This window comes from Pelobates fuscus, chromosome 1 (genome assembly GCF_036172605.1).
Source record: "Pelobates fuscus isolate aPelFus1 chromosome 1, aPelFus1.pri, whole genome shotgun sequence".
Classification (NCBI taxonomy): domain Eukaryota; kingdom Metazoa; phylum Chordata; class Amphibia; order Anura; family Pelobatidae; genus Pelobates; species Pelobates fuscus.
In genome coordinates this window covers 317,026,294-317,052,594 of record NC_086317.1, presented here as the reverse complement: position 1 = coordinate 317,052,594, position 26,301 = coordinate 317,026,294, and the positions used below count along the sequence as shown (strand labels likewise).

At 35.6% G+C, this 26,301-nt stretch overlaps 1 protein-coding gene across 1 annotated transcript in view; it reads right to left on the bottom strand.

Annotated features, from left to right (window-relative positions):
- The window catches only part of GABRG3 (gamma-aminobutyric acid type A receptor subunit gamma3), a 647,580-nt gene extending 631,385 nt beyond the window's left edge, over positions 1-16,195 (bottom strand). The window contains exons 1-2 of the mRNA XM_063444658.1: positions 15,485-16,195; positions 12,642-12,790 (exon numbers count right to left, since the gene is read on the bottom strand). Of these exons, the coding sequence (XP_063300728.1) occupies positions 12,642-12,790; positions 15,485-15,537 (202 nt within the window). The 5' untranslated portion in view covers positions 15,538-16,195. The remainder of the gene's footprint in view (positions 1-12,641; positions 12,791-15,484) is intronic.
- Between the last annotated feature and the right edge of the window lie 10,106 nt (positions 16,196-26,301).

The window sequence follows — 26,301 nt, the reverse complement described above, 5'->3', positions numbered from 1 at the left end:
TTGACAACAAACCCCAACAACTTATACGCCGAAAACCCCCTGCACATAATCCGCACACTACTAAATGACTTAGACACCTGGCATGAGAAACCTATCTCGTGTATAGGGCGACTCCACAGTATAAAAATGAACCTCATGCCGCGCCTCCTGTTCCTCTTCCAGGCATTACCAATTAAAGTAACTAAAGGAAATCTAATAAAATTCTCCAGACAGCGATAGATTAATTCAGTTTGGCAAGAAAGAGGCAAACCTCATATACCCCCAAGAGTAGAGGAGGACTGGTATTACCCAACTTCCACCTCTACTATTTGTCAGCTCAGCTGGCACAAATAGTGGAATGGCACTCACCACCAGAAGCCCACAGATGGGTTTATCTAGAAATGATACTCATGAGCACAGACCTCTCCGAGTTCTGGATTTGGGTTCCCAGAACAGATAGGCCTGAGATCTGCACTAGTTGCCCATCAATTTTAAATTGGATTCAGATATGGGATTCTACAGCCCACAAATATTCCCTAAAATACACACCATCACCTCTAATGCCATACTTTAGAAATAAAGCATTTGAACCCCGGTTGAGAGCTTTTTTTCGAGGCATAGAAAATTCAGGTATGCATACTACTACTGCAACACTACTACAACCTATACAATGCTGATACATTCAGACCCTTTGATGACCTAAAGCCCCATTGACTACTAAGGACCACTTTAGATATCTTCAATTATGGGACTTCGCCAGACATCCCCAAGTGAGGGCCTCGACCAGGGTCAAACTGACCTTTTATGAAAAACTGTGCATGTCAGAGGAACCACATACCGGCTTCCTCACACTTCTATACACACAATTAAGTGCACCAGACAGCAGCGATAAAACACCTACATATGTCTCACAATGGGAAACAGACCTACACCAAACTCTAGAGCACAGGGACTGGCAGGACATCTTGGAGGCAGGTTTCCATCTGCATACTACATCAAGAACAATGCTACAAAACACTCATGAGATGGAACACCACACCGGTCAAACAATTTAGAATGGGTAAGACACCCACAGACACATGTTGGAGTGGGTGTGGGGAGAAAGGAACATACCTACATAAGTGGTGGACATGTCCGAAAGCGGTGGGGTTCTGGAACGGGATAGCCCAACTCCTGACAGAGACCCTACACAGACCAATAGTAACAGATCCATGGACCTTCCTTATAGCAAAACCAGTGGACGGACTGACCAACAAAGAACAAAAACTAGTATATAAAATCAATCTGGCAGCTAGGAGAGCAATGGCACAGACATGGCTACAGGTATCAACATTTCTGGCTACAGACATGCCACAGATGGACAAGGTCATTTGCAACACTAAAGAGGCACACCTAATGGATAAACTCACAGCACAAGAACGAGACACATTTGAACTCTTTCTTAAAGTCTGGGAGCCTTGGGAGGACTATGCTGACTGCTGAGAGGAAGTGCCAATCTGGCTTTGAGTGATGGACTGGGAAAAACAGTTATGAAGATGCTCCAGAATATTTTCTTTTCAAAAACAGTGTGTATTTGGAAGCAGAATATGGTCTGATGGTTCAAATATTTGCTGTTTTGCATACACAGTTATCAAAGCAGACTGGATGCACATTTGTCCCCTTCTGTGGTCATGTCAATTCTTGGAACCTTAAATCTTATTGGTATTTTCCCTGGTTTGATTTGTTTAACCGGGGACCCTGACATATAACATCTAGACTTTTCCAGCCAAGATTTGGTAAAAATTATTAAAATAATATAACAATGTCCCTATTGTACAGATTAGAAAGTGTGTAAAAACAAAATATTCTCTGCTCATGGTATGCAGATTAGAGTCTTGTAAAACAAAACAAAAATCTACAAACTATATTCTTATCTCCTGGCCGTTAATAAAGGTTAATAAAAAAAAGTGATTAATTGTTTACCACACATATAAAAAATGAAAACTGTACCCATGGTTATCCACTTCCTACAGCATGAGGTTTGTTGACCACGTAAGAATACGGAGATAAACGCTTTAGGCCAGGGAACAGTTAGTTTTTGGTCTTCTAGTTTTAAGTGGGTATCCTGTATCATGTTATTAGATGAAAATTAATTGCACTATGGGTCCTGACCTATAATAGATATATTTGGACCTCTTTTAGACTTTTCACTCCTGGCTATGCAGCAATCATATTTTATTAAGGAAACCTTCTATAGCTTAGTCACTTTGGTATTTTTTTAAGGATTGATAAAGTGATTTAAAAGTAGTTTCATTTTGTCTTTTAGAAAAGTTACACAGACATTATATAAAAAATTACATATTATAATAAAGATGGAAGGATACAAAATGGGAAAGGGATAAAAACACAACATTAGAGGGATACTTGTAAATGAAAAGGTACACTGCTCATTTGAAGTATAGTCTATTTTAAGGATGTGATCTATAATCAAGGTCCAGTATAATTTGATCAGTGTAGTAAATTAAGAATCCAATTTATTGCAATATACAGCAATTATTTGTAATTTCATTTCACTGAACATAATTTATAAAGAAATGAAAATTTCCATGTCAGACACAGTTGCTTTAGCACAGATGAGGTGATCATCTGTTCAGTCATTTTCCTCATATAGAATATATTAGTTACGTGTTATGTAGTAATTTACTGACACTTGCCATTTTCACAATGTGAGGAATATAGTTGCCTGATAATGGAAAAAACACAGCCCAGAAAATAAAATTTAAGAATGATGCAGTTAAAACAGATAACAACCAAATATAACAGTAATCTGTGATATGGATCATCAAGTCACATTATCAGGTCTGTTATATGGTGCAGATCATTTTTACATCACAACATGCACCCATAGATAGTAATATCTGGTGTTGACCATGTGATGACAGTGAGTGGTAATAATTCTTGCACCTTCCGTATGATAACTTATGTGTAAAAACAATTCCAATGTCCTCTCCTAGACAAGTCACCTAGTATTAAATCACTGTAACAGTAACCAATACACATTTATTATCTTGGAAATACCTTGTAATTGGCACACCACCATTTAAACAATTGCATTTGAAAACAAAAAAAAAATAGATGAAATATGCATATGTTTATGGTTCTAGACATTTTTTTGTAAGTTTGTTTGTTTTTTGTAAGTTTTTTGTAAAATTCATTTCTAAATCGGAGAAAAAGATGTGTGAAAAAAGTGAATATCTGTACTGCCAATATTATTTTTGTTCAGGGACATTCACATAGATTAATTTTATAATTGTATTTTTATGGATATAAAAAAATAATCTTTGCCTACTTTTGATCATTCTATTCTTGCTTTGTTGGTAGTATATAGTGTTTATGTGTAGGGGGTAAGATGTCAAATTGAAAGTTAATGTCCTTAAATTCTATACACTCTCTATTTTTTTATATAAACAAATAAATGAAAGCCGCGATGATTAGTGTTAATTACAAAGAAGGATGACAAGTAATAATTTAACTTGTTTTTTTTTATTTTGGTTGAAATAATCTTTTTTCTATCCGACTGTTGTATGCATTTATGAGATCAGTTATAAACAAATCAGGAAAGATATGTGTAAATCAAACAATTTACTGAACAGGAAGGCACACAACACTACTTTTCCTCAAAAAATCATCAAATATAGTTACATAGTTACATAGGCTGAAAAGAGACACTTGTCCATCAAGTTCAGCCTTCCTCACATTTGTTTTTTTTCTGTTGATCCAAAAGAAGGCAAAACCCCCCAGTTTGAAGCACTTCCAATTTTGCTACAAACTAGAAAAACAATTCCCTCTTGATCCGAGAATGGCAGTCAGATTTATCCATAGATCAAGAAACTATTACCCTACAGTTGAAAAATTATATAATTGAATATTCTGTTTTTGCAAGTATGTATCTAGTTGCTGTTTTAAACATATGTACAGACTCTGATTAAACCACTTCTTCAGGCAGAGAATTCCACATCCTTATTGTTCTTACGGTAGAAAACCCTTTCCTTTGCCTCAGACTAAATCTTCTTTCTTCCAGTCTAAACAATTGACCTCATGTCCTATGCAATGTCTGTTTTGTGAATAGCTTTACACACAATGGTTTGTGTTGGCCCCCGGAGATGTTTGTATAATGTTATCATATCCCCTCTGAGGCGACGTTTTTCTAAACTAAAGAGGTTTACATTTGTTAACCTTTCTTCATAGCTAAAATATTCTATTCCTTTTATTAATTTTGTAGTCCGCCTCTGCACTCTTTCTAGTGCCCACAATTGCACAACATATTCAAGATGTGGTCTTACCAGTGATTTATAAAAAGGCAAAATGATATTCTCATCCCGAGAATTAATGCCCTTTTTCATGCGAGACAATACCTTACTGGCCTTAGCCACTGCTGATTGACATTGCACATTGTTGCATAGTTTGTTGTCTATAACAATTCCAAAGTCCTTCTTGTGTGTTGTTATCCCTAATTTGCTTCCAATAAGGGTATAAATTTCTTGCGCATTCTTTAAGTGCATAACTCTGCATTTTTCTAGATTAAATTTAATCTGCCATTTGAGTGCCATTTCAGTCACTAACTATTATATAATGTGTGTGTCTTGCTGTTTATTCATTACTGCAATTTATACATATATATATATATATATATATATATATATATAAAAAAAAATTTTTTAAACGTTGAGGGCTACTTTACTATTTTACCTCAAGAAAATTCAGAAGCATGTAGAACAATCGATTCATGACATATCGATTCAACCGATGGTTACCTCCAGTAAGAGGAATGTTCTTGCAAATCATGTGACACAACATTAAGCTGGCTACTACCAGTGGCATGCAGGTAAGGCACATTTTTAGTATACTAATATAGTGTATTTTATTAGTAGCACATTTTATAGATATGTTAAAATGTGTCTTTCTCTGATGTTTTGGACTTGCAAAGCAATGCAAACATTGCATTTTGCCCATACAGCCCATTTAACTTCACATTGAAGAGAAAATCTGCTGTTATTATATTCTCTGTATCTCTGGAGAGAATCATACATATTGCACCTCAATCTTCCTCCCATACTACACCAAAGTTTGTAGGTAGCACATGATAGGTGCATGAAAGTGCTGGTAAGACATTTTTTTTATATGTATTTTGTCACAGGTATGATGTGTGACATAAACAGGGACAATTACTAAAATAAGAATTCAAAGTGAATTCAATGGGAATTTTGAATGTAAGGCTAGAAACTATAACTGATTTAGAGAATTGTTCCAATTAGGCTATTTTGACCTTAAATTTGATTAAATTCCCCTTGAATTCTCCATTTAGTGAATAACCTGGATAATTATATTTCTGCTTCTATTATACTATTTTATACACTGTCAGAAATTGAACAAGATAAGGATAACATATAATCTTTAAAACCTCTCTGTAAATTGTGTAGCAGAGACTTGGTCCTGACCAGGACTCTCTCTCTCTGCTATGATCAGGAATTCAGGAACTCAGGAAAAAGAAATAGCCAAGTGAATAGCCCACCTCCTCCCCAGCAACTGGACTACACACAGTTCTGGGAATATAACTGATTTTATTCAGGCCACACATGGCTTTTATGCACTGACCCCAAGCATGGGGTCTCCACATCCAAAATGCAAGGGTTTTCCTCCCAGGATCCTCTGTTCCTGAGAGATAATTGAGTGAGAAAATTATAACTCAATTATCTCTCAGATAAAGGAAACATACACAATATTACAAATTAGAATAAAAATACATTTTAATAACATAGAAACCCTACTAAAGCCATATTCCAGAACAGCTTGTGTCTGAGCGCCTATTTTGTCAAAATAGCACTCAGATCCCTTTGGTGGTTCAGGTATGCCATTAGAATGAAGTTTTGACCAGTTGGCCACAAGGTGATGCCCCATAATAGTTCCATAGAAATCAAGGAAACGACCGGTCATCTTTCGGGGGTTCTCACACAAACACCAACGGATGCTCCCCCTGACTGTTAGGTAGATCCTATCTCCTGAACGCCTTTCGTCTGGGTGGTCAGGAAGTATACTGGGCAGCCATCTCAGCCTGGGTTCGCAGAGACGTGAGGCCGAAAACGGTTCCAGACGTTCGATGACCAAGTACCGCTGCCTGCAGTCGGGAGATAAAATGGCCGCTATGCAATGGACCATGTGTGTTCGGTTATACGAATGGTGGCAACCCAGGGAAAGCACCTGAGTTAATCACCAATTTGCAGTTAACAATCAGGGGAGGTCGGCGTTCGAATGGTTGTAACTGGGGAGACCAAACACCATCTTTTCGGGAGACGAACAAGGAGGTACGGACAACAAAACACCAGGGAAAGGGGTTTGCTACAAATTGTTTCAGAAAAGATGAACAAATGAACTAAAAATTTAAGTAGCACACATTGATAAATTAAAATCACCAAAATATCAAAATGTTGGGGTTGTTTGTGTTTGTTTTCTATAGATGATATTAAAATAAGTTTATTAGTGGAGTGCTGGAATGGAATGCTGAACAAAATTAATAAAAATGCATGTGTTCTTACCATCCAAGTGTGGAAAGGTGGGTTCCTCCCCCACTAACAACTTGAACACAGCAACACCAGATCCCCAAAGGTAATGAAGAGGTGAGTAAACGTTAAAGCTTTATTTCTTCTGATAATATAATTGTCAGTAAAGGATAGTGACAATAGGCAGGGCACATAGATGGAGACACTATTTAAATATGTGCCTGCAAGGCACTTCCTTCAAGACATACAGGGAAGGAGACGCTTACACATTTCTTGTCTGCAAGTAACTTCCCCAAGGTCTCTGGAAGACCTAACGGTATGTGTACCCCCTCTGTCCCTAGGCTATGGTCACTATGCTGTAATTGTAATTATTAATTTTAGAAGAAGTAAAGCTTAAACGTTTACTCACCTGTTCAGGTCTATTCACTTTAAGGATCTGGTATTGCTGTATTTAATGTTTGATATAGATGTAAATATATTTCTAGCCTCTCTGTGTATTGTTTCAGTCTTATTTTCTGAATTGGAAGTAAAATGTTTCTATTTTGGATTGCTTGTCTATCTATGTATCTGTCTATCTATCTGTCTGCCTATCTATATATCATTTCTTTAGAAAACTAATCATACGAAACAGAAATGTCCCCTCGAGTACTGGAAAGTAATCTTTTCTAGGTAGAGTAAATGTGAAGATAGGTTATAGGAAAGTGGAAAATCCAATGTACTAGAAACTTTCATGTAAATATAAATAAGAGGCTGTATATGGAGGAGAAAAAATGCATGTCTCTATGAAATGGCTGAACTATAGTGATTATTGTGATGTTGGGGAATTTATGAAGTTCAAGGAATAAAAAAAAAAAAAGAAAGCAGAACAAATTGAAATCAAACTCCTTTAAGGTTAAGTCATAGTCAAGGAAACAATGTTCTACTGAAAAAACTAAACTTTAAAAAACGGAAAACTCACAAGAAGCTCATCAATATAGAAAGCACATAAAGCTTAAATCACATGATAAAATGTGCTTCCGCAGACACAGAACATAAATACTGGTAGATGGTATCTTGAAAAGTCCTACAGTTCTCATGGTATATTGCATTTTGTGTATATTTATTTGTGTGTTTGTATGTATTCTGGGTGGTGGGCATATGCAAATTAGTTTAACAAAGAATCAAATGTTTGCCTCATTCCATTTTAAACATGGATTCCTTTTAGTCTGTGTTTTTTAAAGTTTAGTTTTTTTCAGGAGAACGTTGTTTCCTTGACTATCACTTAACCTTAAAGGAGTTTGATTTCGATTTGTTCTGCTTTCTTTTTCTTTTTTATTCCTTGAACTTCATAAATTCCCCAACATCACAATAATCACTATAGTTCAGACATTTCATAGAGACATGCATTTTTCCTTTTCCATATACAGCCTCTTATTTATATTTACATGAAAGTTTCTAGTACATTGGATTTTCCACTTTCCTATAACCTATCTTCACATTTACTCTACCTAGAAAAGATTACTTTCCAGTACTCAAGGGGACATTTCTGTTTCGTATGACTAGTTTTCTAAAGAAATGATATATAGATAGGCAGACAGATAGATAGACAGATACATAGATAGACAAGCAATCCAAAATAGAAACATTTTACTTCCAATTCAGACAATAAGACTGAAACAATACACAGAGAGGCTAGAAATATATTTACATCTATATCAAACATTAAATACAGCAATACCAGATCCTTAAAGTGAATAGACCTGAACAGGTGAGTAAACGTTTAAGCTTTACTTCTTCTAAAATTAATAATTGCAATTACAGCATAGTGACCATAGCCTAGGGACAGAGGGGGTACACATACTGTTAGGTCTTCCAGAGACCTTGGGGAAGTTACTTGCAGACAAGAAATGTGTAAGCGTCTCCTTCCCTGTATGTCTTGAAGGAAGTGCCTTGCAGGCACATATTTAAAAAGTGTCTCCATCTATGTGCCCTGCCTATTGTCACTATCCTTTACTGACAATTATATTATCAGAAGAAATAAAGCTTTAACGTTTACTCACCTCTTCATTACCTTTGGGGATCTGGTGTTGCTGTGTTCAAGTTGTTAGTGGGTGAGGAACCCACCTTTCCACACTTGGATGGTAAGAACACATGCATTTTTATTAATTTTGTTCAGCATTCCATTCCAGCACTCCACTAATAAACTTATTTTAATATAATATATCGAAAACAAACACAAACAACCCCAACATGTTGATATTTTGGTGATTTTAATTTATCAATGTGTGCTACTTACATTTTTAGTTCATTTGTTCATCTTTTCTGAAAAATAAATTTTTCGACAAGTGATATTTTCTATGGAATAAATTATTTTTATACATATACAATTTCATTCTATACAATGTCTCTGTGGGGAATATATATATATTTATACACTGTATAGTGGGTTTCTACTTTGGAGAACAGTAGTGAGTGATTTGGGAGGTGACAATGCTGACATCTACAAGAATGTGAGAGAACTGGAACATGATCTGTTGGAGTCTTTGTGGATGCAAAGTGAAGACTACAGCTCTCTAAATCTAAACATGTTTCAGTCATGAGTTAAAGGTAAACAAAGAATCTGTTACACTCTTGTGACATCAATGCATCCACACATCAGTTTATTACAGTGTGAAACCTGACCTTTTAGAGATACTCTGTCACAATTATTAAAGTATCTGTCTTTCTGTCTATCTATCTATCTGTCTTTCTGTCGGTCACCATTTTAAATCCCTAACACATCTTTAAAGATATATTCTAAGCACCAACACAACTATTGCTTAAAGAATTGGTTTTGTTGTATAGCTCATGCCCTTGCACCATCACTGGTCAATCCTTTTCTATTGAGAATTTAAATGACTTTGTACATGCACCCCCTCATTCTTATTCTTTTTAGGTAGCATACTAATATTGATTGCAATAATAAACCTACACACATGCTTTATAACCAGATTTTTTGTAAAATGTACACCTGTTGCATGCATTTTCAGGTTATTATTTAAAATAAGTACAATAATTATGATCTATTTGTGTAATCACTTAAATAATAATCACAAAGTGATTTAATACAATTTCTTGGATTTTAAACAATTTGGCAGTTGATTAAAAGATGTTGATTGCATGGTCAATGGGGCCTTTTAAAACTTGAAACAATTTGCAATCAAGACACCTCAGTATTTATAGAGTAATTAATTATAAATTGTTAATAAATTATTTTGACAAAGATTTAAGGAACAATATTTCAATTTTGAGATTATACTAAATTATGTCATGTATCATAGTCAAAACAGAGTCTGCAGATTAATTTAGTTGTAGCAAAATAATGGATCCACATAACGAAGACATTCAATCTAAAAATTGTAATTAATGTCAAGGAGGAATATATATAAATAGGAAACATGCATATATGAGCTTTATATTAAGTTGAGGTGTGATGGAGAAATATTTAGATAGTCATGTGGACATTGGACTTTGTAGTAGAGTCCAATGTTATCTAGCAGAAACAAAGAAGTATCAACCTTGAGGTAGCCATAGTTAAAATGTACAAATAGTAGTATTTTTATCAGCCTTCAATGTTGCATATATTCTTAATTTTTATAAAAGCAACATGTTATAAATTCTAGAAGAGTGAAGCACGTACAATAAAATGCTTGAAGGTGATAAAATAATGAAAAACTCTTGAATAAGTCATCATATTTTATGTCAATGCATTTTCACTCTTAATTGTTAGACAAGTGATATTTTCTATGGAATGAGTTATTTTTTATACATATACAATTTCATTCTACACAATGTCTCTGTGGGCAACATAACATTCTACAGGCTGAACACATCACTTCTTAAGATTAGAATAGTGATGAAAGTTTCATTAAACCAGTAAAAATGTCAAATAATCTACAATAGAAGAGTGTATTGAGAGCGAAGTCTACTAAAAGCAGCTCTAAATTGCAGGTTTATTACTCCACAATAAAAAGGTATTACTGGCACAGTAAAACTCCAGGGAGCCATTGAAGTATGCATCATATCTCATCTCAACATACACATCAACTTTAACATCACAACACAACAACTACCGACATCGATTAATGGGTATCATTACCTGGTAATGAAAAAAAATAATGTTACTAATGCTTAACAATAAGCAATTCTGTATATTAATTCTATATATTGGCGAAATAAAAAGAGATGTATGTTCATTTACACTACATGCAACTAAATGCTTATACAATTTTCTTTATAATAAAGTTATTTAAATAAAAGAAAGAAATAAAAAGAAAAACATAAATATTTGATCATGGTTACTTGTCTTCATGACAGCTTTAGAAATGTTGACTTGGAAATGTTAACATTAAAAACCTTGTAGTGCTATAGAGGTGTCACATTAAAAATACCATGGCTGCATTAAAACTTAAAATGATCAGTGTCATTACAGAGCCAAGTACACTGTTCGTTTTGGTAATGTAATGATGAGCAATACAGTAGCCTACCCATGATGTAGACTTAGGGGTAGATATAGTTATTTTTAGGAGATGAGTAAGATTAGGGAAAACTAAAGGTTGGGGTGACCAAGAAACATGCTTGTTTCACTGCATAGTAGTTCCCTTAAAACCCAGGTCTATCTTACCCTATGAAACCTAACCCTAAGCACTTCCTAATGCTAACATCCATTAATGCTGCAGACTCCTCAACTATAGCCTTATGCTAGTCGCCTCCTTAACCTTAACCGCTGCCCTAACCTTCCTCTAACCTACCCACCTTTGCAGTATTGTTATAAATAACACTTGTGTTAATGATGGTGTTGATTGTATGAATGAAGCAACATTATCATATCACAATATCCAATATCAGCATTTAAACCATGCTACATTAGCTCTGATATTTTTAATATTTTGACTATAAATCTTAGTTTATTTATGACCTGTCTTATAGCACAATAGGGTTTTGTTGTTCATGGGGCTATTAAAAATGTCCAAAAACAAGTGTACTTTGGTGAACACTTGTTTTGACACAGCAGTGTAATCCTTTACAAAGTGAGGTAAGATTACCGAGAGTACATTACATATGTATACAAAATATATGAGATTCTGTCCTAGAATGTTTATACCCATAGGCAATTTGACATAAATTAAGGCACCCCATGGGTTTAAATCAAGTGGAAATACATGGAAATATGCAAAGAAAAAAATAGGGGATGTAGAAAGAAAACTGGATTTTTGGGTAAAGGGATAATGTATGCCATTCACATAGGAACAAGTACCAAAAACATGTTATATCTTCGGAGGCACCAGTGAGTAAAATACAACCAATTAACCACCTATAAGCAAACATAAGACAAAAATTATTTTTGCCATAAAATGTACATTACCTATATATACCAAATATATGAGATTCTGTCATAGAATGTCTAGGCCCATGGGCAATTTGACATAAATAAAGGCACCCCATGGATTTAAATACAGTGGAAATACGCAACAACAACAAAAAGGGGAGCATAGAAAAAAATAATTATTTTTGGGCAAAGAGATAATGTTTGCCATTCATGTATCAACAAGTGCCTAAAACATGCTATATCTTCGGAGGCACCAGTGAGTAAAATAAACTCAATTAACCACCTATAAGCAAACATAAGATAAGAATTATTTTTGCCATAAAAGGTGAAACATTGGATACACTTCTCGTTCATAAGATGAACTACATAGAATCCTTTTTTTTAAGCTCAGTGTTCCTTCTTTTAAAAATAACAGGTTATATTTCTCACCCAGAAAAGCTCATTTTCCAAGCACAACATCAGCTAAAGCAATATAAATGATGCCTACACTGTGTGTGTATGTGATACAACAATATATTATAGGTAATGTAATAACTTATAAGTATTTCTAATCTATGTTATTTTGCTAATTGTTGTGGTTGTTAATTATGCCAGCCCACTCTTTTTTGTATTTTCTTCAACAATTGTACTCTGAAACTCTTTGATTCAGTAAGAAAAAAAAACCCTTTATTTTAAAGAGTTAGAAATATGCCAGTTTCACATTATTGACTGTAAGATGCATACATTACTATTAAGTTTATAAATTGTACATTTGTGAAATTGATTATGCATAAACTTACCTCCAATATCTGGTCTCAGCTTCTTGTCATACTCTTTCAGTAATTTGTAGAGTATTAGGGTAGCATCGGTATCTTGCATCTTAGGGGCTAATACCCATTTTTGGTTAATTGTTAAATCTTCATATTCTTCATCATCAATTTTTATGGAACTGCAAAAAAATATATGAGAGTTTCAACATCAACATTTTTTTTTAAATATAGTGTGTTTGTGATAAAAATAGATTTCTAATCATCTGCAAATAATGGGTTTTATCTCATTATATGTGCTTCAAATCGATATCAGTTAAAATACACTATTTTCAGATCATGTTTTAAATCTGAGATTATCAGGAAATTAATAGAATTAAGCCAAAATTAAAATTTAAAATATTTTCAAACTCACATTTTTTTCTAGGTTGCCTTTTTTGGCCTGTAATTTTAATTTTCCTTGTCAATTCCCAATAATTCTCAGTTTAGTTAATAACTCTGAATACAACATTGTCCTTCATGTGATTTTTTTTTTTTTTTTTTTTAAATTAGTTCATAGAGGCAATCCTCATGAATTAAACTGAGTGTATTTCCTCTTACTTCATATTACTTCAAATGGTTTGGGCATAATCAGAATCAAATTAGTATATATATATATATATATATATAAATAAAACCATTTTATAATAAAAGATTTTCCAACAGTGTAATGGCATAGTCAATAAACACCATTTACATATCTTCAATTAAAGACATACTTATAATATGCATATGTTATCGTATTTGTTTTTAATAAAAACTGAAAATACTTCTCATTCATATCTTTAACAGAAAAACAAAAGAGAAACAAAAACACAAAAAAAACAATAATTCTACTGTTTGTACATGTCACAATTATACAATGCTAATGCTTGTATGGTTCATATAGAAACCTACAACTTGATATTAGTCCAGTATGGCTTCTCAGACTGTTTGTGGTCTAATGGTGTTTCCTCCTGGTGTTGTTATAAAGAGCATATCTTACACCAGTCTCTCTTTGCAACACACAATCATGGGTAATTTACTAAAAGTCAAATTCATGGAAATTGAATATGAAATTTAAAATATTAGACAAGAAATACCAGAAATGGTAAAATTCCTCAACGTATATTTCCAGTTTGCGAATTGTGGACATACATGTGCAATCCTATCAATTTCTAACAATTCTGAATTAATTTAGAAAATAAAGATGTAGATTTTACATAGTCAGTGTAGTAAATAGTAATAAAATGTAAACATTTGCAATAAACCAAAGGGCAGTAGTTTTGTTATATTAATCTCTCAAACCCAAACATTGTTAATAAGATACATGTAGATATAATGTTACTTCATACTAGGTAAGTTGGGTAAGATATCTTTTATCAAAGATAACAGCTAAGCCTATGTTTAGTGTAAAACTAAGTTCTTCTGTATAATGCTAGCATCACTTGTCAAAGAGTATTTATGGATTCACATATTATTTTTTTAAATATTCGTATAATTTGCATGCAATATCTAGATTTGAGATGGTTAATGAAGCACATAAGCTGTAGTTTCAACGCTGAATGAAGTTCAGGATGAAAACAGTGAATAAAAAAGGAGCTAGGGTGAGTTTTTACTGTGCCACTGCCCAAGGCATCACTAAATGTAATGTAGCTCAGCTGGAAAAGAAAGATTGATCAGAGTGTGTGAAAGAACTAATACCACTGCCATTGGGTTTCACCAATAAAACACACGCACCCACACTTGGCTGTATCTTGAAGACAATTACAGTCAGACACCTCTCTTTGTAGTGCATCTAAATTAATTTCCTTTTTCAAAGTTGTCAAAGCAGGCATATCAATCATTTTTAGTATAATATTCATTTATTTTCTTTTTTAAAATTGATTTATTCTTGTGAATAATAGTACATAGACTCAATTCCTTCAATAAATTGCACATATATTGTCTATATAAAACCTACCAGTGCCCCCTATACATTCATTATTCCACTGTCTGCAGCATCAAATCACAATAATGCATGTATGTAGTCCTACATTTTCAGCAATTACAGCTGTGTTTTCTATATAGCAATCTTGCTTGCTATTACATGATAGACAGACAGACAGACAGACAGATAGATAGATAGATAGATAGATAGATAGATAGATAGATAGATAGATAGATAGAAAGATTTTGTGTAATTGATGCATGCTAAGAATTAGCTTTCTAAGAAAGTCACATTGCAAAATTATGCCAAGTAATTAGCAATTGTTATTGTGAGAACACAGTACATTTATACTGTATACAGATATACACTATAAAGCAACACCATTTAAGAAAACTTGGTCTCTATGCTATTTCAGTTACCCAAGCTCATAATCAAAAAAGCTAGCATGGTAGACAACAAATCTACCTGTTTTTCTGTCTGTCTATATATCTATAATTTACCTAATCTATATATTGACTTATGTATCTATTGATTGATGTATTTATACACACACACACACACATACCCACACACAATATATATGTATACATATATGCCCATATGCAGTACTTTTTTTTTTTTTTTTTTAATTGGGGGGGATAAAGTGGAGACGAATACTAACACTTCAGTTATTTCTCTCTTGCTATAAACGCAACCAATAAACTAAGTGAGCAACTTTCTCTGACAACATATAAAGAACACGTCCATATCTTTGAGCTGCCCCGATGCCATTTCCCTGTTAATATAAGAACGATCAATCACATGGGTCGTGTTGCTTTGAACAATGATTCAAGTGATTTCACTGTTAAATGGCAAATAAAAGAAAACACAGCAACTAAACACGGTCTGGCAGTACACAGGAAGCTATATAACATTTCTCTAGACTTACCAGGCTTGAAATATCGATAATAAGAAGAAAACCACAAGGAGCTTAGAAGACATGACTGCAAGGGACTCTCCAGGTGAACGACACAAATGACCGAGCACCGAGTTCTGGAGTCCAGACTCTCCAGATCTCAATCTTCTCTAGATCCGTTCCTCACTTCTAGAAACCGAGGGATGGCGATTCGCTTAGAATGTTTGCAAAAAATTCCATAGTTGCGAAAATAAGGCAGATTCCCTCCCCAGCTCTAGATTCGTGCAGTGCAAGATCCTTCTCTCCGAACCAAATGTTGTTGATCGTCAGTTGTTTTGGAATAAAGCTGACCCTCTTTCTTCACTAAGTGTCTGTGCACCTTCGCCTGTTTTGTGTGTAGTGTTACAGCTGGTGTTCCAAAGCAATCAAGCACAGAAGGCACATTGGATGAAGGAAACACCTATTTCCAAAGAGTAATAATAACACTTCCAGTTTCAGCAAGCATCAAAGCTCCGGAGTCTGCCTGCCTTCTTCTATGTGTGCAAAGACGGGGATGGAAGGATTTAGATCCATAAGCAACATATTCCTGAATCCCAGGCATTTAATCTCAACATGTGCCAATGCCCAGGAAAATTGACCCTCCAAAAAGAGCATCCCACAGCACAGATACGAAGGGGGTGCAATGCCTCTTAAGTGAGAGCTTTCTGTGAAGTGTGAAGTTGTTGAGAGCTGAGAGCTCAGTACATTAACTGCTCATGTGATCCAGTCATACAATACTTGGTATCCTCGCAGTTACTAAATGAGCCTTAAAAATTGAGGCGGAGTGATGGAGTCGGTGGCATCTGTGCATGTGAGCAGAACTTGACACGGACACATCACATTCACAGTATAAAGATTCCACTAGATAAAGGACTGGGGAGCAGGGCATCTCTAGAAAAATCTGCTATTGTCCGTAATATCTCCGTGCAAAGGAAACCAGAGCTATTTTCATCGTTAGGGATGGCTGCCAAAATGAGAACAGTGTTTAAAAGGCTAGGGATTGACCTGATGTGGCAATAGTTGAAACGCAACAGATTGCCACCATAGATGTAGATTGACCAAAACACAATCACTTGGCTTTTTCTAAGCACTGACCTCTATTATCTTCTATTATATTGTACATATTATCTAGTATATTATTTGTTTCAGTTAGCATTTTATTCAGACATAATGCATTCTGCAGCTTCGGTTTCCTTGGTAATTGTGTTAAAGGTTTATTCATATTGGTGGAGAGACTTAAATGATCACTGGGGTCACTAGGCAGTTAATATGATGACCCAGTGTAATTATCTGGAAAATGAACCGTTTATGGTCTCTCCTTTAGAGAAGTGTGTGGCATTTCCGGTACTTGGCTTTCTTGAAGCCATTCAAAGAACAAATTCAGGAAATGTTCTGCACAGTTAGAACCCGGGATAGTTCACCTACACAAAGCATTAGCAAGAGTGCTACACAGAGGGAAATGTCAAACAAGCCCCCGCATTGTTCCTTCAAAATTACATCCATTTCAGTTTGATTTATATTCAAAACTGCCTACTTCTAAACATTTCGGAGAGTTGGACAGTTAGGGCAATGTAAACTCTAGATATGGCTATAAAACATGACGTAATAATCTTATCTTATCATGCATGGATGATGTTAAAACTTCTAAAACATATCCCTCCCCCCCACGCCCACACTAATTGTGAGTCTCTAAGGAGAAATATATAACAGTTCACAAGTCTGTCAAACCTTTTAGTTGAAATAAAAGGATACAAAACAAATGCAACTACTTTCAAACCATTAGGAATTAACTCAAAGGGGTATTTATAAAGACCAATTATGGGGCAGTATTTTAAAAGTGTATCATACAACATACAACCTTCAATTGATCTCCATGGTGACTGCGTGACTTTTTAGAACGTTCCCTGCACGATTACTCTTTATAAATAAAAGCCAGTGTAAATCAGTCACACATTAGTTACGCTAATTTATTAAAGTAAAGTAGGGGTAATTCGGTCACAATTCTTGGTCATTAAACTATCTATTCGATTTTTTTATATATATTGTGGATTGTCTTATTTTAGATATAATGGACAATGTTACATATTCACGACTATCATTATAATTAAATCAAGGCATTGTCAGATGTATAGGTAATTTGCCTGAGGTATGATTTTCGTGCTTCTTTTGTTCATAATAGGATTGGAATTCGCTTTGCAAACAGCTTTCAGCACCATTGCTGTGGACAGCTCCATCCTTTCAATGTAAAAGTTCTGCAGCCATCCCTCCTCGCAGCTCTATGAGTTAAGGCTTGTGAACTCTGCTTTGTGAGCCGACGGGAAAGGTCTGTGACAACAGTATTTATACTGAAAGCTGCAAGGTATTGTTTTAGAAAGTAAGAATTAAGTATCCATTGCCCAGTTTTCTGGCTAACTGAACTCCAGCTTAACCGAGTGATTGCAAATCATTCCATCCTTGTCTGCAGGATCCCCTGGCGGCTAATGTAGGTAATGCTTGCCAAAATGCAATTTGCAGTAAACTGCCTAGACATCTGTATACAAATCCTCAATGCGCGAGTTTTAACTCTTTTACAACAGTCATTTGGCTTGTGTCAACTCTTAACGTCTATTATACTGGCATGAATTTGTTATTTATACATGATCTATTCAGGCTTAAACTGTAAATAAAAAAAGAAAAAGCTATTTGGTAGCTTTTTACTTGTAAGCATTTTAATGGTTTCCAACCACTGAATCCAATGCATAACAAAGTGTAAACAAAAATTAGACTTGATTTATGTTGAATGCATATTTTTACTACTTGAGCTTCCATCCCCATTGTCCTGCCGTCCGTCCACATTCCATAAAAGCATCTGTTTTATGGAATGTGGATTTCATCCATCTGTCCATCTGTTTGTCAGTCTGGCTGGCCATCCATCTATCCATCCATCTTCCCTCCCGCCTGTTTATCTTTCTTTCAAAAACGTGTATTCCAGAAGGCATGCAGCAACAATAAATATAGACATATTTGGTAAAATACTAGATTAAACCTAGAAGTATAAAGTCCATAAAGTCTTGCTTAGTTTGCTCACTAAATCTTCTTATCTCAAGCAATACACAATGGCCCTAGAATGTAACAAATAATACATGTTACATTAACTTGTTACAGTTTGAGACAGATAAAAACAACTATCTACAGTTACAGTGTATTTTGCAATCCAATTAGCTCACCCAGAGAAAGTATTGGATTTTGTCATATATAAATCATTCTCCTTATAGGAGGGCTGGCAACATTTGGCCTGAGGAGCAATTGCACTTAAATGCCATGTTTTCCAACTACGTGGCTTAACACATTTTTTCCTTTTTTTAGTTTATATTTTGTTTTATACAAACATTTTTAAACATGCAGATATAAAAACTGGATTAGCACGGTGTAGGAAGCATATACAGTCTAGGGACTGCACCTAGTAATCAAGGGATTTTGGCATGCAGTGATTATGGAACCTGTATTTGGGTAGTGAAGGAGCTCTTATCTTCATGCACTTCCGGCACTGCTCCCTCGCATGCCCTGTTATGATGCCACAATCTGGGATATGATGTCACTCTGGCCCTGGCCTCACTAAATGGCATGCCAGGGAACAGTGCAGGAAGAGCAGGACAATTCCACAGCACCACTAGACCGCAGAGAGAGAACACAAACCAGCGCCCCCAAAGCTCTGCATGAAGCCTGGGTTGGCATCGTAATTTTTTTTAAATTAAACAAAAATGAAATTAATTACTGAGTGTGTGTAATCTGTATGTGTGTGTGTGTGAGTGTGTCAGTATCAGTGAGAGGGAGTGTGTGTGTGTGTGTGTGCCTGTCTGTCAGTAAGTTTGTGTGTCTCTCATTGTATATCAAATTAGTGAGAGTGTGTCTGCCAGTGAGTATGTGTGTCTGTCAGTAAATGTGTGTGTCTGTCAGTGAGTGTATGTGTATCTGAGAGTGATTGTCTATAAGTGAATGTATATCAGTGTGCGTCTGTCAGTGAGAATGTGTCTGTCTGACAGTGAAAGTGTGTGTTGGTTAAGCAGTGTGTGTGCCATTGTGTGCGTGTGTGGGTCAGTGAGTGTGTGCTTCAGTGAGTGTATGTCAGTGTATATGTATGAGTGAGAACACATGTCTATCAGTGAGAATGTGTATTTCTGTCAGTAAATGTGTTTGTTGGTTAAACAGTGTGTGTGCTAGTGACTGCATGTATGGGTTAGTGAGAGTATGTGTGCTTAAATAATGAAAAAGTTTAATGAAAAAATAGTTTCACTACATTTATGTGATTTGTAGTAATACGCATACAGTTGTGCTCAAAAGTTTGCATACCCTGACAGATATTGTGAAATTGTTGCATTGATTTTGAAAATATCACACATGATCACACACACACAAAAAATATTTTATTGAAGGATTGTCATTATATGAAGCCATTTATTATCACATAGTTGTTTGGCTCCTTTTTAAATCATAACAGAAATCACTCAAATGACTCTGATCAAAAGTTTGCATATCCTTCAATGTTTGGCCTTGTTATAGACACACAAGGTGACACACACAAAGGCAATTAAAGTTTAACATGGCAATTAAGGTTAATTTCCCACACCTGTGGCTTTTCAAATTGCAATTAGTGTGTGTCTATGAATAGTCAATAAGTTTGTTAGCTCTCAGGTGGATGCACCGAGCAGTTTAGATACTGAGCCATAGGGAACAGAAAAGAACTGTCAAAAGACCTGCATAACAAGGTAAAGATGAAAAAGGATATAAAAAGATATCCAACACCTTAAAAAAATGCCAGTCAGTACTGTTCAAGCACTTATTAAAAAGTGGAACATTTCTGAGATTTCTTGATACCAAACCAAGGTCAGGTAGGCCAAGAAAGATTTCAGCCACAACTGTCAGAAGAATTGTATGGGATACACAGAAAAACTATAGGTAACCTCAGGAGAAATACAGGCTGCTCTGGAAAACGATGGCGTGGTTGATTCAAGGAGCACAATACGACGATACTTGAAAAAATTAGCCACATGGTCAAATTGCAGAACGAAGCCTTTACTGCACCATTGCCACAAAAAAGCCTAGTTGCAATATGCCTGACTACCCCTTGACATGCCTCACAGCTTCTGGCACACTGTAATTTAGAGTGACGAGAACAAAATAGAGCTTTATGGTCACAACCATAAGCGCTGTGTTTGGAGAGGAGTCAAAAAAGCCTATAGTGAAAAGAATGCCATCCCCACTGTGAAGCATGGTGGTGTCTCACTGATGTTTTGGGGATGTGTGAGCTCTAAAGGCAAGGGGAATCTTGTGAAATTTGATGGCAAGATGAATGCACCATTTTATCAGAAAATACTGGCAGACAATTTGTATTCTTCTGCACGATGGGACACTCTTGGACTTTACAGCATGACAATGACCCTAAGCACAAGGCCAAGATGACCTTACAGTGGTGACAGCAGAAAAAGATGAAGGTTCTGGAGTGGCTGTCACAGTCTCCTGATCCTCGAGCCACTCTGGGAGAACTCAAACGTGCAGTTCATGCAAGACGACCAAAGACTTTGCATGACCTGGAGGCATGTTGCCAACACAAATGGGCAGCTATATCACCTATATGACGTCATCTTCTGGCTCCCGCAGCATCATTAGACAGCGCGCGAGGGAGCAGAGCGGTGAGATTAGAGCTCCCTCGCCGCGTCTGATCTCAGCACTACCGCACACCGTGCCGGGGGCCAAGATGGTGGCCGGCAGGAGGAAGAGCTTCCCTCCTGCCGGTCACTGAAATCTTGCACCCCCAGAGCCCGTGCGCCCTAAGGCGGCCGCCTGTGCAGCCTTATGGATGCGCCGGCCCTGATAGTGACAGGTTGCTCCCTGTCACTGTGTTACTCCCCCAGCAGACACATGAGTGATGGACATGATATCTGCAATATTTACTACTAATACAGCTTCCAGATACTCTCCTAAAATTTGTGCTTTCCTGTTGTCACCTTCAAAGCGGCACCTATAGTGGATGGGTTGGGTGCTCAACCCAAAGGGTATCTTGGCAAGATTACACCAACAAAATGGAATTGGGAAACACACCCTGAATAGGCATTTCTCAGATGTGGCGCTGCCATAAAGACCAAAATATATCCAAAATACAGATTAAGGAACAGCGCACACACAAAAATACAGTTTTATATCTTACAAGGCTACGTAATCACTTATCTCAACAAACAAATATGGGGATTCAGTTTTATCATATGGCCATATTGTGTGAAGCCCACAACTACGTCACAGTGGGTCCTACTCTAATTTTAACATGGGAGATGAACATGCCAAATGCAATATTTACTGCTTAAACAGCTTGCAAATCCTCTCCTCACATTTGTGCTTTCTTGTGGTCATAATCAAATGGGCACCTATAGTGGATGATTAGAGTTATCAACCTAAAAGGAATCTGGTCTGAATTCCAAAATAAAGATAGAAAAAGGTAAATGGAGGACACACTCATAACATGCAGCTTTCAGTTGTGGTGTTGGCATAAAGATAAAAAAATATACAAAATACAGATTAGGGAACAGCGCACACACAAAAAATACAGTTTTAAATTTTACAAGACTACTTAAAATCACCTGTCACCATATGTGTTTGCAAAGATAGGGGATTTCAAGTATGTGTGTATGTTGTTCCTTAATCAGTGTTTTGTATATATTGCTGGCATGGCATACTCTGCACATAACATAAATACATTTTTATACAGTACAGCCACACATGTCCCTGTGTAGCGCAAGTACATAAAGCTCTGCATGTGAATTAAAATGAATCATTTTATGCATATTAAAATTACATTACATTTATAAACACTGTTTTTTGGCAAGAGAAGTTATCATGAGTGCCACAAGAACAGGCTAGAAAAATAGACTCTGGAACATGGGGCCCACAGGGAAGTGATATTGAGCTACGGATAAGGAAGGTAAACAAAGCTAAAAGATGGACATAAAGGAGGAAATCACCAGGATATGGCGTTGGAGTGAGATAGCACATGAAGGAGAAGGCAGTGATAGATTTTGCATAGGAAAATATGCATTGATACATAACAGAGAAACTAGACACCGGCAATTGATTTGAATGGGAAAAAGGAGATGATGCAAGAAGAGGATATAATACTAGGAGATTGGCATAAAAAAAAAAAAAAAAATTAAAGATGGGCATGAAAAAACCCACAGGAGTTGGGTTCTATTCGACAGGGTAATCAATCACATGCAAAGTTGTCAACATTTGTTAATCTGGCACTGTCACCTCCCTGTCAACCTCGCTTCAAAAGGAGTATTTCATTAAGACAGAATCTTTATTAAATACTGACATTGATTGTGCTGGAATTTCACTGAAATTCCAGCCAGTCAAAAGATATACTGAGACAAAGTAGTGGCTACTTTGTCTTAGTAGTTTTCCTATGGCTGACACTTCTAGGCACTGGGCAGTGCTACAGCCATCTAGTAGTGTCAATCCACCAGCTGCTACTCAAGTTTTCTGACTCAGCTAATTACTGTTAGGGTAAAATAATATACTTAAACAAACACCTTAAAAATATCACCTGTGAAAAATAGAACACAAAGGAACAATTAACCTTTTATATTCTAAAGACTTAAGAGAGTAAAAGATTACTCCAAATCTTCAATACTGAATTAAAACTGAAAAACTCAACAAAAAAGGTACACATAATAGCACTAATACAAGTTGACAGTGGAATATGTATTTGATTGCACTCACAAGATATAAAAAGTAGTAGATGTGTCTCCTAACCAAGGGTACAATTAATTAACAATTAATATTGTCAATTCTTCAGCAGCAGCACATGCTAACAGAATGCTTGGTTTTATGGAGTGGGGTATTAGCAGTAGACCATATCTCCAGAAGGATATTGATACTTTGGAGAGAGTTTAGAGAAGGGCTACAAAACTGGTTCATGGATTGCAGGATAAAACTTACCAGGAAAGGTTAAAGGATCTTAACATGTATAGCTTGGAGGAAAGATGAGACAGGGGGGTATGATAGAAACATTTAAATACATAAACGGAATCACCACAGTAAAGGAGGAGACTTTATTTAAAAGAGGAATAACTACCACAATAAAAGGACGTAGGCTTAAATTAGAGGAGCAAAGGCTAGGAAATAATATCAGGAAGTATTACTTTATCGAGAGGATAGTGGACGCATGGAGTAGCCTGCTGAAGTGGTAGAGGTTAAGACTGTGAGGATGTTTAAGCATGCGTGGGATAGGCACAAGGATATTCTACAAATAAGATAAGGCTAGGGACTCATAAAAGTATTTCGAAAATTAAGAAGACTAGATGGGCCAAATGGGTCTTATCTGTTATCACACTCTGTTTGTATGTTTCTGAGAAAATATTTATTCTCATGCATACACAAAGAAGAAACACAAAACATAATGTGTACCTTTATAAACAAAAACAAACTTTAATGAAAATACATTTACAGAATAAAAAAAATTAAAAAACAATTACTATAAACAACAGTTGGTATCCACTCCTTTCTCCAGTATCTTCGACAGGAGAAGGTGTCATGTCAGTGATAAGTGACAGGAAGCAGCCGTACATGTTTCAACTCTCTGCATTGTCCTCATCAGGGAAAAATAATCCAATGCAATGAGAGTACAATCCAACCCCACCAAAAAAAGCATCTTAAATATCCCAAAAGTGCTTTCAATTATGGAACTGTTAACATCCACCTCCTTTTATTAACTTTCACATCTCGAGCCTAGTTTTCATGCTGTTTATGTAAGCTGAAAATTTGTGATTAACAATATACGTTCCACTTGGCCAGTTAAATCTTGTCTGGGAGACACACCTACTAGTTGTTATCATGGCAAGGCTTTTTTACTGTCTCCTTTCAGTCAACAAATACAAGATGGCAGTTTTAGCAAAAGAGACGCATAATCCTTTTATATACCTCTATTAATGTCAATCCAATGCACACTGTCACATTTTGTATGCAAAAGTGAAAGGTAAATGAAACAATTTTAGCTTAATTAAGTGGTTTTGGTGTATAAATCATTACCTGCAGTCTCACTGCTCAATTCCCTGCCATTTAGGAGTTAAATTCCATTTACACAGGCCTGGACATACTTCCCCTGGCTGTGACTCACACATCCTTTCTACACACATATTAATAAAAAGTTTTTTATTGCACAGTGTGTTTAATTTCGAATTTCTTATCTCTTGATCTATTATTTGCTTTCTAAAGCCTACAGTAGCTCCCTGTGTGTGATTAAGTTAAATTAATAAAGTAGGAAATTAGAATTCTAAAGTAGAAACACTGTGCCATAAGAATAAAAAAAAAGGCATGGACACTATGTGATTGGATGTAGCAAACCAACCAAGCAATTACCTGGGAGTTCCTAAGAGATGACAAAGAGCCATATTAATTCCTATTTACCTGCATGACCTATACTCCCTGGACTAGAGAGTATTTGTTTTTGCAATTGTCTTTGCATGTATTGTTTGATGTGATATATTTATAAAGCCCATGGATAAAAGGGAACTGTTGGAACTTGCTGATATGTTTTTGTTTGTTTTATATTATTATAGCAGTGTATGCACACTTGTCAGCCTCGGACAGTATTTTTTTAATTACATCATGTAGTTTACATTAGAAGAAGAGGACACCCAAGCAAAAACATATAAAATAAAAAAAGTATAAAATATCTATCGATTGCCTCTGTGTCTACTGTTTGGTTGTGTAATGAATGAAACAGCAACATTGTATTTTATAAGTGATCAGAGGAAAGCAGCCCCATGGCTTTAACATTACATTCCTAGAAAGTTTAATTGCTTAGAACACAGAGTGGGAAGGCTTCCTAGGGTTATGTCCTTTCTTCTGTTCACTGTAAGAATGTTCTGAGTATAGCTAAAACTGGCATTGTTTAAACTACCCGAAAAAAAAGCTTATAAAAAGGTATTTAGAAAAAGTTTATGCTAATTTTTGTCAATTTTTTATTGAGTAGTGAAATTCCACCTCTAATACCCCTTTAAAGCACAATTTTTTAATTATCCTGCATGCATCTACGATAATAAATAGTGCCACTAGATGGCAGTCTTAAATATCTTCTATGTTATCTTCCAATGCAGAGTGTGCATTTCCTGTACAGTGTCACTTGTTCAGTGTCGTTAACAATGTTTTACAAAGACTAGTGCACAAAGTGAAATTGCCATTCAACAGCAACGCCATTTTTAAGGAAATTACAAAGTATGTTCTATTCATTTCAAAACAGGCTTGGCCATCAACACCTTGTGTTCAAGATAATAGGCAACTATTGTTTGGGTCTTCCAAAATATATATAATTCCTTATAATGTGATTCTGGGAGAGAATAGATATGTGTTACTTTGTGGTTACACAGCTGATCTTAGCAATGCAGAACATTGTGCACACTACTTGTTTCAAAGAGTGAAAACAATATACATATTTTCTGAAACTTGAATACCGGAGGGGACATATTAAAAGATCTTCATAATGCAATTACAGTATTTTTAAAGATGCAATTCCTAATTAAATAAAAACACAGGTTAAACTCTTGAAGCAGTATGCTTATTGAGCATAAATTATGTCCTTCTCTCACATATTAAACATTATTTTAAAACAAAGTTTGATTTTGTTTTTGCTTTTTATTATGGTACACAATTAGGAATAGCTTAAGCTATAAAGAAATCTTTATTGTTGTATAACAGTATAGTCAAATCAGCAAATTTATTATGTAAACTGTTCCATAAGAAATATTAACGATATTGTTGAACAATGTTTGCACTTTCAAGCC